At 37.5% G+C, this 12407-nt stretch overlaps 1 protein-coding gene across 5 annotated transcripts in view; it reads left to right on the top strand.

Annotated features, from left to right (window-relative positions):
• RBMS3 (RNA binding motif single stranded interacting protein 3) overlaps window positions 1-12407 on the top strand; it is a 710181-nt gene that overhangs the window by 553383 nt on the left and 144391 nt on the right. For all 5 annotated transcript variants that reach the window (XM_042042917.1, XM_042042918.1, XM_042042919.1 and 2 more), the window contains 2 exons: window positions 1253-1410; window positions 11650-11729. In XM_042042917.1, the coding sequence (XP_041898851.1) occupies window positions 1253-1410; window positions 11650-11729 (238 nt within the window). The remainder of the gene's footprint in view (window positions 1-1252; window positions 1411-11649; window positions 11730-12407) is intronic.

The raw sequence follows: 12407 nt of genomic DNA, 5'->3' as shown, positions 1-12407 counted from the left end.
TGCAGGACTGTGTGTAATTTCATAACAGGGCAAGGTTGCGGTGCTGCTGCAAGATTATTAATCTGATTTTAGGGCAATTCAGCAAGAAAGGGGTATTACTGTTAACTCAATGTTGAAAATATACAAATAATTCTGTCCATTAAAATGTATAATAAAAAGAATTAAAAACTCTCTCTCAGGGAACTTTCTCAGATAAGGTGTTGTCTGGATTACTGCACAGTATAATGATTGCATTTTATATTTTTGTTATTTAACATTAGCTGAAATTATATAGTAGTGCCTGAGCCCAGTCAGGCTTGTATTGGCAGATGATCAGATTTTATGTAAAGCTTGTATCAATGAAAATGGGTAGAGCCATGAAAATTTGCAAGGACATAACTAAATTGATTTAGTGCAATCAAGACCTGGTTGTCTGTAGACAAGGGGTTTTTTACTGTTTTAATACACTTATTTTAATATGGCACCTATGTCTCTTTCATGTTTTTTTTCAGTAGTTCAGCAAGCAAGAATAGGAGTTGTAGTGGTTACCAAAAGGGAAAGTTTTGCCTAAAGATCTGAAATAGAACAAGAAAGCTGCTTTCAAATTTGGTTTGTTGGTTTTGTTTTTTTTTCAATTATTCATGCTACAGGCTTTGTTTTATAAGATTTTTTAAATTCAGTCTCAGAATAAACATGTGACCTATCTCACCAGGACCATAGGCTGAACTGCAGAGCTCCCCCTCCTGCCCCTCGCCCAGTTAGATCTTGTTGCTTATTATTAAGACATTTTTGATGGGGAAAAAAAAGGGAAAAGATATTATGAAAAGTGTTCTGTGTTTCAAACAACCTTGTTCATCGTGAACAGGCTGAATGGGAAGTCTTCAGGCTGGAAAGCACATCTGCTTAAAATATGTGTTGAATTTTTGTTCTTTATTTATGTTAACATTAGCACATTTGTGGAAATCACGTTTTCTTCACAATCTCTTTGCTAAATTAGGACACAAATCCAAGAACACTTGTGCATGAGAGTAATTTTCTATAAATGAGTAGTGTCACTGAGTTCAATAAGAGCAATCACGCACAGAATTAAGCACATGCATGAGTGTTTGCAGAAATTTGGCAAATATGTTGCTGTCATGAAAAGGCAGCCTTTCTTCTAATGCAGCTATGAATTCTTGGCTTGGTCCTATTTTGAGTAGCCCTTATTGTATGAGCCATAAGCTATTCTATTGTGCTAAGCCTAACTGAGGATATTTCTCTCGTTTTGTCATAGCAACAAGAGCAAGATCCCACAAATCTATACATCTCAAATTTACCTGTGTCCATGGACGAGCAGGAACTGGAGAATATGCTGAAACCCTTTGGACATGTCATTTCCACCAGAATATTAAGAGATGCGAATGGAGTCAGCAGAGGAGTCGGCTTTGCCAGGTGAAACCTTTGCTCTTACTTTGATTCATGCACATTTTTTCGCCTTTGGTCCTTCGCAAATGCTGTCTGTTCTGTAGCTCTGAGGTCTCACAGCTATGGAAGATGCAGAACGGCACCTTTATCAGATTGTATCTGTTCTTTCCACCAAGAAATGCCAGTGCAGAAGGATGTTCATTTCATTGCTCTAAAATCTGGTTCATTCTATGTAGGTATATATAAATAAAAATTGCTAGGAATAGTGAGCTGCCTGTGCAGGATCAAGCTCAGGTAATACTAAATGTCCTACAGCAAAAAGCACACACTTGGTAAAGAAGCCGAGGCCTGTACTTAGGAGGTCCTGGGGTGAACTTATTGCAATCTTTCAGTACCTGAAGGGGTCCTGTAAGAAATCTGGAGAGAGGCTAGATGGTCTTTAAGGTCCCTTTCAACCCAAACCATTCTATGAAACTGTTTAAATATTTGGCAAAGGTCTTGCAACAGGAGAAAGTAAATTTAGCAGCTGGGAGAGCAAAGGGTAGGAACTGTAACTGAAGAAATGTGTCTTCCTTGAAAGCTGCAGCTTCCTTGAACTGCAGCTATGAAAAGAGCTTAAGAAGAAATATTTGCATAGAACAAGCCCTGACGGAGTAGTCAGATATTTTAGACAGAGTGGGCAACGTATTATTACCATGTACTTCATTGTTAGTACAGATAGACAAGGTTCCATGTTTACTCTCAGGGAATATATACATAGATTCTCTCCAGCTTGAAACATTCTCAAATCAAATAGTTTTCCTTTGAAAAGCCAAGCAGTTGAGTGCTGTATATAGAAAGGTGTTGAAAAAACAAATAAGAGAAATTTGCAATTCTACTGCAGCCTTCTGCTTCAAAAGAAAAGGGGAAAAAAAATCCCAGATCATTGTTTCTACAGAATATTCATAAAATTGTGCTTTGTAAAGGAGGCAAAATGACTTCATCTTGCAGATTTCCCTGAAATCCATGATATCTTGGTATATCATGGCACTTCTGTTAGTGTCATAACACTACTGAATAAAATGAGATACTGTAAGATAAAAAGTTAGCTTTCAAGAATAGTGCCATTGTTAGTGTTACCTCTGCCCTTGATGTGAAAGACCATAATGCACAAAAATGTTAAGATAATATTGTCTGAATTCAAATGGAAAATGGAAAAATATTTATGCTGAAAGATGGCACACTGTTCCTTATGCATTCTTGCGGATAATAACATGAATTTTTCTAGCTCTCTAAATATTAATTAGTCTATATAATGGATAAACTTGCATTTTTAAAAATTGACTTACTTTGTGAAAATGTGTTTAATTATGGAACATCTTTCAGGAATCCTTTAATGATCTAAATTGTTGGATGTGTAATTCACCATGCAAACAACAGTGGGGTAAAACCTTCACTTCATCAAAGTATAGAGCAGATCTCCCACTGATTTTAGTGAGGCTAAAGTTAATCCAGAAATTTAGAACCATGGTTGAATGCTGACTCTTGTCTTTGCAGAATTATCAATACAATATTTAATTACATGACCAGCTGAATTTCTGTTCGTAATGAAGTGCTGTTTGGTATCTTTTTGCAGTGTGTCAAATCAAATAGATTTTTAATTTCTTTAGCTTTGCTTGTAGTCATGAAGGTTTCATTCTAATGTACCTATAGTGTGAGAACATGCTGAGTGGGTACCAATGCGGTATAGGTAGGGGGTAGAAGCTGGACTTCCAGTTCAGATAAGACTTTAGAAGTTCAAATCAGCCCCCCAGGTGAGGATCCTGGCTATTCTGACCAGGGACCTTTTATCACAGTATATCTTGCTTGCCTGTGGAATGTGCCACGGTGCTTAGCATAGCTCTAAACAGAGCCACAGAAGCACTGGAGAAAAAGTTAAATTTGCATATGCTGAAATGATGCAGCATCCAACAATTTTGAAATTTGATGTTTCAAAGTTATTAATTAAATTTCATGATGATTAAAAGTCACTTTTTGAGTCTGCCCAATTATGGAAATAGTCAATCTCAATTGTATTAATTCAAAAAGCAATCAGAAGTAAAGACTGAAGGTGGGCAGCTAATGTCAGATTTTTCTTTTAAATGGTATGATAAACAATTTTATAGTACTGCAAGTGGCTAATTAATCATTTATAACCTGGAGAACTTCAAATGTTCTTGGATCAAAATTATTTTAGTAGTGTCTGGTGACACTAACAGCCTCCCTTAAAGTATGTGTGTACAAAACTAGCTCTGAGTGTAAGTTAAGTCGTGAAACTATTTCCTCTGTTTTGCATCCCTCAGAAGCAACTGAACAGATTTTCCTGAATCTTTCCAGAGCATTTCACTGTGGCCTGAGCCAGCTGTGCCTGGGTGCACCCCAGGGGAGATTTTGAGGAGAGTTATGAGCAAGGGGCCAGAGAAAGGAAACTTTAGACTTTGACTGTGGCTTCATAAAAGCCTATCCATGCTGTAACCTCTGCACATCTGCCTCTGCCTCACCCCTGGCCCATGCTTTGTACTTCAAGGCCATATTACCTTGCCTTCAGGCTCTCCGTGGGAGCTGGCATTCCACCGGGCTCATACTGCTGTGTTCTTTTGGCAGGGGTGTTTCTGTTGACACCGGCAAGCAGAAGCTGAGACTAAACACAGCCTATCCTAGAGCAGAGAGAGAAATGAGAAGAAATAGGAGGGAGCAGAAACACTTACTAGAAGTCGGATATTGGAAAAAAGGAGGCACTTCTTTGGATGTGAAGCTTTGAGTTCAGTCTGTTGTAAGATTGCCTGTCAAAAGAGGGAGTGACACTGTGGTACCCTTGCACAGAATTTCATCACAGCACTTAATTTTCTAGGTGTTTCTCTTAAATCCCTGTTGCTAGGAGTCATCTAATAACTTCAGCATCTGAGCATTTGTTTTAAAAGTGTAAGTGTATTCTTTAGAGCTTAGAATGAAATCATAGTCCTTCATCCTTAAAAAAAAGTCAGCAAGATGAAACAGAACAAAACAACGCAAAAAAAAAAAAAAAAAAGGAAAAAATCCACAGAAACTGGATTTGAAGACTTATTTCAAGATATAATTTTAAAGCTGATATGAGTTCGGCAAACAGAATATTAGTAGTGTTGTTGATGGTATGAGTAAAAAGCAGATCAGAGATAGTAAGAAGGTCTTTGAGGGGAAGGTATTGAGAGCTCGGAGGGAAATATTTATCTTCATCCTGAAGAAGTGTTGCCACTTATAAAGAGGTAACTGTATGTGCTGGAAGACCTGGCTTTCCACAGGCCCACAAAGGATGAGTTCCAGATGTTAAGGTGGGAGAAGATAAAAAAATAACAAAATCACAGTGGCGGCAAAGCAGTGGTGCTGTTTTGCTAAATGAAAGGGGTAATATTTAGAGGGGGATTTCTGAGGATCAGTGATGTTGCTACTTGGGAGACATAGAAGTGTCAGCAGCACCAGGGGATAAAGAACATCCAGGCAATTTAGGGATGCATTTGTGAAGGGGAAAAGTGCTTTGTTCTTCCTTATTTAAGGGTTTAATTGAAGGCGGTTGAAAAGATGCTATAAATTTAGCTTGAATAGATCCATCATCTGGGACAGTATAGATATACAGACTTAGACATTATGAGGATCATTCCTACTTTCAGTCAGAAGAATGATCTGTCACATCCTACATCTTACCCAGGAAATTGCTTTATAATTGAATATCTCAGGTGAAACTGGAAATCCCAAACATTCTCCAAAGACTTTGTGTGATATCTGTAAAATATTCCAATGCCTGCGGTGGTACATTTCCATTGAAAGGCCTCCCTGGGAAAGCCCCAGAGCAACACTGCAGGGTTGTGGGGACCTCTGTGTGAGGATGTATCTCGGAGACCCTCACACTTCCATCTGGTGTTTCAACCTGGACAAATTTTGGTGGACTTTGTACATCCCTAAGACAATTGACAGGCATGAAGCTGTACTTTCAGGGAGAAGCAAGCTCCAGAGTAGGATAGGTGAGTCAGGATCTCTAGACAAGTATCAATGGGACTCCATAAGATGAAAATAAACGTGAAGTTCTGAAAGGTGATGAGGGAGGAAGTTGGAAAGTTGGGAGCCATCAGATAATTTGGCTGAGCAATTTGCACAATCCAAGCCTGAGGTACCGCAAGTTTAATTGAAGAACTCCTTGGGCGCTGGAAAAGGGAGCAAGGAGACGTTTGTATATACCTTGGGGAGGGACTTAACTGAATCAATGAAATAAAAACTGCTTTTTATAACCCCACAATAAAATACCATTCAAGTATTATTTAAGTATCTTCCCTAAAGAGATAGTAATATTAATAAAACCATACACAGGTTTGTCACACTCAGCTGAACTGCAGAACAAGCATTTTATAGGTCCTTTTAAATGATAAAGTGCAAAGAAAGAGTTAGAAGCCACTAACTTTTTTATTTTGTTTGCTGTCTTGTAACTTAAAACGACCTTGCAAGATTCCTCCCCCAAGCGACATTTTACAACGAAGTCATAAGCTTCTGAAAACAGAAATTTATGATGGAAATGCTGACAGTCAGACAGTCAACTATTGCACTGCTGGCGGGCACCAGTATAATACTTAACCTGAGACTGTGAAGACAGTAGCATAAATCAGCCTAGGTCTAGGTGGAAATGACTGTGTGTTCATACTATTCTTTTCCAGTAGCACAAGAAAATTTGTCCAACACAAACTGTCATAAAAGACTGGTTTGATTCTGTTCCCAGCAAATAATCAAAGTCAAGAGATTCTCAATTAGCTGTCACCTCAGAGCAAAGGTACATATCAAGGAGATGCTTCCATCCCTTTGTGGCCTAGCTGCAGGGTCTGTAGTGAGGCATTTAAACACTCTGCTGTTGGGAGTTTGGGCTTCATCCTCATCTTTTCCCTACGTTATTCTTCTGGAAAAGCTTCCAGTGGGTTGCTTTTCTTTGCCTGCCTGTCTTTTTTACTAAACTTATCTCCTGCTTGTCCGCATTTTACATGTCTTAAATTTAGTCTTTGGAAACAATATTCCACTCGGCAACTGAAAGGGAGCAACAAAAACTAGGAAACAAGACTTTGAGCTGTCACAGGATCATTATTCTATTTGTAGAAGATTTGCATGGGTTTCAGTAGAAATGGTTATGCTCCAGTTTCCACTGAAGTAAAACGAGAGAGATGAGCCTTTAATATTTATGGTTTTTTTCCTTAAAGGAATCCTTGCATCTTTCAGAGTTTTTCAGGATAATGTAGGTGTAATGAAGTTATTTCTTCTGACCCAAAGAAGTTTCTCTATGGAGAGCACTGTAAATGCAGATACTGTGTTGCAGAGATACTCAGGCAGCTCACCTTGGCATAATAGGTGATGCTGCAAGGTATAGAATGAACCGTATCTTGAGAGAAGAGTGGTTTCCATAGATTTTGTATATTTATCTGAGAAAGTAAACAACCTCCTGTTGTTCAAGCAGACAGTTGAAGAATATACAGGCAAGACATGTTGGGAAAAGATATAATTTGTGAGCGATGAAGAGAACTTGTCAAAATAAATGTCTTCTTAGGCTGTGAGTGGCAAAGGGAATAGCTTTTTTCCAACATAAACCAAAAAGCACAAACATCTTGAAGCAATCTCTTATGGACTGAAAAGCTGGAGAGATACCTAAATCTGTTACAGGGGAGGAGGAAATCACAGGTTGCAGCCATATCAGTGTCTTAGAATGCCTGGAATTAAATTAGCAAAATAAATTAAAAGAGCTAGTGAGTGTGTTTCCATGGAAGGATGAAGAACATAGGGAGGTGCTAGGAAACCTCATGCTAATCAATACTATCTTGTAGCTTTAGAGTATTTGAGACCTGAAGATTGTTTTGCTTCACATCTTTTATATCATAGGCAGTTGAAATACTCCCAGTTACCTAATATTGAGATAATGTTTGTGTTTTACTAAAATAAGACTTTCAGAAGTGATTCAAAGACATCAACCAGAAAAAAAGGATCACCTCTTTTCTATCTGATGTTTGCCAGTGGATCATCTTCCTTGCAATTAAATGTTTCTGCTTAATTTCTCTTTTGAATTTATCTGGTTCTTGTCACAACTTTCTCAGGAAGAGTAAAGAAGTCCTTACTCCCTAGTTTATTCTCCCCATAAAGCTGCTTATGCAGTGCTGTCAGACTGCTCCTCTAGTCATCCTTTTGATATGCCAAAAGAAGTTGAGTTCTCTGGTGTATATTCTAGCGATGGTCTCCATTCTATGGACTCTCTCACTGTATAATACTGTTACTAGCTACCTGCTTCCATCTTTGCAAAATGCCTTAAATAGTAAGGAAACATTGTTCTCCAAGATTTATTATTCCCACTCTTGTAAATGTAAACAATATTCATATGTTGATCATAACATAGATGTGGTAGTAACAATTTCATCTTTAAGTATTTACTCTGGATGTAAAAAACCTACAGTCCTGATTCTCATTTACATTATTATTATTAAGCTAAGTGACTATAAGGTATATGTAAACCAAACCCACACTTTTCCACTAACTGGTAATTACATGGTACTGAATATTTCTCAGGTAATAATTATGTAATCATCATGTTATTCCTTATATGAAAATTTTATTAAGTTGTTTCTTGACACTGCATCAATCTTTATAATAAGCATGTATAAGAGCTTTAGGGGGGTTTAAAATAATTTTTCTTTTCTCTCTTTTTTTCTCTCTTTTTTTCTCTCTCTTTTTTTCTCTCTCTTTTTTTCTCTCTCTTTTTCTCTTTTTTTCTCTTCTCTTCTCTTCTCTTCTCTCATGGTAAATGCTCCCTATTACTTCTAACAACACGTAATGACAACTTTGATGCTACTGTGGTCTGTAGAGCAATATATAATATAAATTTCATTTTATCAAATAAATTATTTCTATTATTATTTTATAATAGAAATAATATAAAGTTTTTAAATTATCTAAAGTGAATATTTAATAGCAAGATGTGGACATCAAATGATTTGGTTCTGATGCTTGTTTAAGTATCCCCTGGTTTTGGTTTGGTTGGTTTTTTTTTTCCCTTTCATACTGAAGTATCTTTAGTTTACAAACTACAGCTAGAAACAGAGAACATAAAGCAGTCTTCAGATTTTTAAAAATTTACTTCTTTTCAAATTGGATAGAATATAGACAGTCTCATTACCCATTTTGTATTTGGGAACCTTACAGCTTATTTTCCAGAACTGGGAGATATATAGACACAAGTAAAAATAAATTATCATGGTTTTATTAGTTCATTTGGGTTTATATCATTATCTGGACCTTTTAAAAAATTATAAAAGCCTATGGCTTTGGTAATTTTCTTTTTTTTTTCTGCAGTGCATTTGCTGGTTCAAGATAATACTCAGATGCATTATAGTTATCTCCAAATTGCATTTAAACATGACTTACTATCTCAGATCAACACCAAAATTTACAGTTGAAGGAATTTGAAAATGATACTTCACAAATGATCAAATCAAAACCAAATTTCTGTTATCATATGAAGCTGTTTTCCTTGCCTTTCCAGCAAGAGTGTTGAATATCTATGTCTTTTGGTGAGAGGTTTTGAAGCATCTGGGGTCTTTATCTTTTATCCAGAATATTAAAATTTTTCATATTTTTGTTCTGTCAATTATGAAAGGAACACCACTATTAAAAAACCATATTTAAATGTATTTAAATAATTTCTCCCAAGTTTACCTGTGCTCAGCTGACATTCTTTTATAGAAAATCTTTTAACATGTAACAATGTCATTAGTGATATTTTTATTAAATATTAGTCTCAAGCAACATTTTGAAACATTGCTAGCTCATATGAGAAGAATAATTCAAAGCACATTCTAAAACAGAGAAGTGCCACAGCTTTCTGAAGGAAAAGTAGGAGGAATTTATAAATGTGGACCTAAAAAAATGTGGCTTTGGGGCTTCTGCCTGGATACAGCTCGTCTTCATGGATGAAACAAGAGAAGGAGTAATGGGCGAATCAATGTCTGCAGATAGGTTCAGCTCATGCGTAGGTGCCTGCCATAGGTATTGCCACCTAAGTGGTTGATATTGATCAGAATTTTGACTAAACTAAAACCAGGGTCTTGTTATGGCAAGAATCAGGCAATTTTGCTAGCATATCTGGTTTCTTTAGGCCCCTATATTTCCCCAGTTGGTCAGTGAGCTAATCATCCTGAAGAACTCAATTTGAAAGGGTTATTTCTAAGGAAAGGGGTATTGTGGACAAGTGTAAATTATAATTCATGTTTTGGTGGCCCTGGGATAGATGCCTTCCTGCTTAGTGAGTGGCTGCCTGGCCAGTCTCAGCCCAGCCAGGAGGAAAGGCCACCCCCACAGGCACAAGTTGCAGAAAGCACATGAGGGCTCAGGTGGGGTGGGCAAAGGATGGATGCAGTTGTTACTCAGCAACACATCTGAGGGGAACATGTATAGAGGGCTTTGTCTATTGTGCTGCCTTTTCAGGCTTAGTCGATAATGCCAGTGTCAGTTTCAAGCGAAGCGTGTGCCAGATTACAGATAGCCAGCAATGGCATTTGAGAGCTGTTAATTGTGAAACTTGAGAGGAAAATGTGCACATTCTTTTTCAGAGTGCTATTCGAATGATGGCCTTTTTATCCCAGAACACTGTGGGTTTCACTTTTATTCTCTTCCCACATAAAACGCATGAAGTGCACTGAGTCTCTTTCATTTGGCAGCTTATATATTGCATTCTTTGCAGGGACTGCTTTGGCTTGTTAAAATGTACCCCATGTATTAAAATGAAATTGTCACCGCTGTGTGGTGCAACATAACATGGTTTGACACCAAATGCCTGCAGCTACAGAAAACAGACTTTTATTGCATTTATTCTTTCAGAGACAAGAGTCTCTAAAGGCTGAGCACAGACATTCGCTTAGTTAAATCTGAATGAAGCCAAAGTGAACAATCTAAGTCGCTGTCTTTGTGCCTGTAGAAATAGCCCAGCCCACATGATACACAGTGATACAACCTGGAAGGGGAAATTTTAATGACTCCACCTGAAAAAATTGGACAATAGACTGACTTCCTCAAAGAATTAAATGGCAAGCAGGATTTTTAAAATTTTTTTTTGGGTGGGGTGGTGTGGTGTGGTCCAGTCCTTTGGGCTCTGGCAAAATTGTATCCTGGGTGACAAACTGCTGCTGTATGTGAACCACTCTTCCCCCAAACCGTGTGACACGAAGGATAGTGGATAAATTCATTTTAAAATGACATACACTGGTGAGAAGTAAGCAATATATATGTCAGCAGAGTTATTTTGTGGAGAATACCTGGAGGTAGGTACTGGTGTACTGAAGGAGCACTGAACATGTTTTTTAAACACAACTTTTCTAGGAAATTACTAGCTTTCCATTTCTCTCTTTCCTCTTTTCAAAGTTTCTAAACCCCCTCTGTAGCAAAGTTAACTCTTTTTGTGGACTTATATGCAGTTAACTTAGAAGATCTGAAACAATGATGAGCTCCCAGGTGTGGTATAACCATGGTTTGGGATTTGCCTAGTAACTTTGTACTCCTAATATTTCTTCAAAAATGCATGAACCAATTCAATGTTAATGCTTTAATGTCTTAGTGTTAGGATAATGAAAGTTATCCTAAACTCACAGAAGATGAACAGTAAGGCATTTCCCTTGCTGGTGTTACACATAAATTACTGTCTTCACCCAGAATTTGGCTTTATGTTGTAATAGGCATATATGCACTGTTTGTGGTTTTACTATAAAGTCTGTCTTTGCAGGTTGTTTTTTTAACATTGTAATCCTTAATAATTGTTGTTTAATCCTCCATGTTCTTCTCCAAATCCTGTAATTCATTTTTTTAAGCCATTTGAAGTTATTTTGGGTGCACAAGGAACCTAGAAACACGTCCTTTGCTTTTCCAAGCAGCACGTGAAAGCATAAAGAGTGTCCTTGTTCAGGGTGATGCCCAGGATCCAAAAGGGGACTGTCATTGACAGGGCTGCAGCTCAAACACAGCTGGGAGCGCAGCTGCAGGCAGGGAGGGTGGCAGGTCCTCCTCGTGAGCCACAGTGTGTCCTAATGGGCTCAACCAGTTTCTCTGCAGAAATCAGCAAGAACAGCTTTGAAGATTTCTCTCATCATCTGTGCTTGTCCTTTTTTTTCTCCTTCTGCTTTTTGTTTTTTGCTGACTGAGTGCTTCCATAACGGTCTAGTAACACATATTGCCTCTACCCATATCCCACTCTCTTCTCTTTTTCAGAATGGAGTCTACAGAAAAATGTGAAGTAGTAATTCAACATTTTAATGGCAAATATCTGAAAACACCACCCGGTCTACCAGGTAAGTCAAGCAGCCATCATTATGAAATTTAAAATTCACTGAAGAGTTTACAATACAGAAATACTGGAATTTGTCTTGAGAGTGGCTTAAATTACTGCTCCTGCTAAGACGGCATATAACTTCCCTGGTCGAAGCCTATCCTTTGTGACCCATAGCAACTTTTTCTTACCCAGATTTGTATGTTTTAAGCATTTATGCCTGACAGCAGCAAATTTAAGAACATATAAAAGTCATGTTGCCTTACTGTGTTTTTTTCCTTTTGAATGTTGGTTTGTTTTTTGGTTTTTTTCAGTTAGACTAGAGGCCACATAACTAGACACCAATGATTTTCAGACTAACTAGGAATGTAACTAGCTTAGCAGCTTCATTATAGATTATAAAATATCCAGGATGTCAAGTTGTAGAAGCTTTATATTCCTTACAGTTTCTACTTAGCGTTGCTAGTTACTGTTACCAGTATTAACAGCAGTAGCTGTTAATACTGAAGATATTTCAAATATTAAATCATTTTATATCATTTTTGCTTGCCATAACTTAATGAAATCCTGACACTTTCCTAAAATACCCATAGAACACATTCATTGGTGTGTCCGTGCCGCATTGAAAGCCGAGTTCCAGCTATTATTTTCCTTTTCAAATGTCTAGCTATCATCTGTGCATCCATCAGCTTTGCAAAGT

This window comes from Corvus kubaryi, unplaced genomic scaffold (assembly GCF_017639235.1).
Source record: "Corvus kubaryi isolate FWS band 111438036 unplaced genomic scaffold, C.kubaryi_AGA036_p1.0 37398, whole genome shotgun sequence".
In the NCBI taxonomy this organism is placed as follows: domain Eukaryota; kingdom Metazoa; phylum Chordata; class Aves; order Passeriformes; family Corvidae; genus Corvus; species Corvus kubaryi.
The sequence above is the reverse complement of the archived record's forward strand: the minus strand, read 5'-3'. Positions and strand labels throughout refer to the sequence as shown.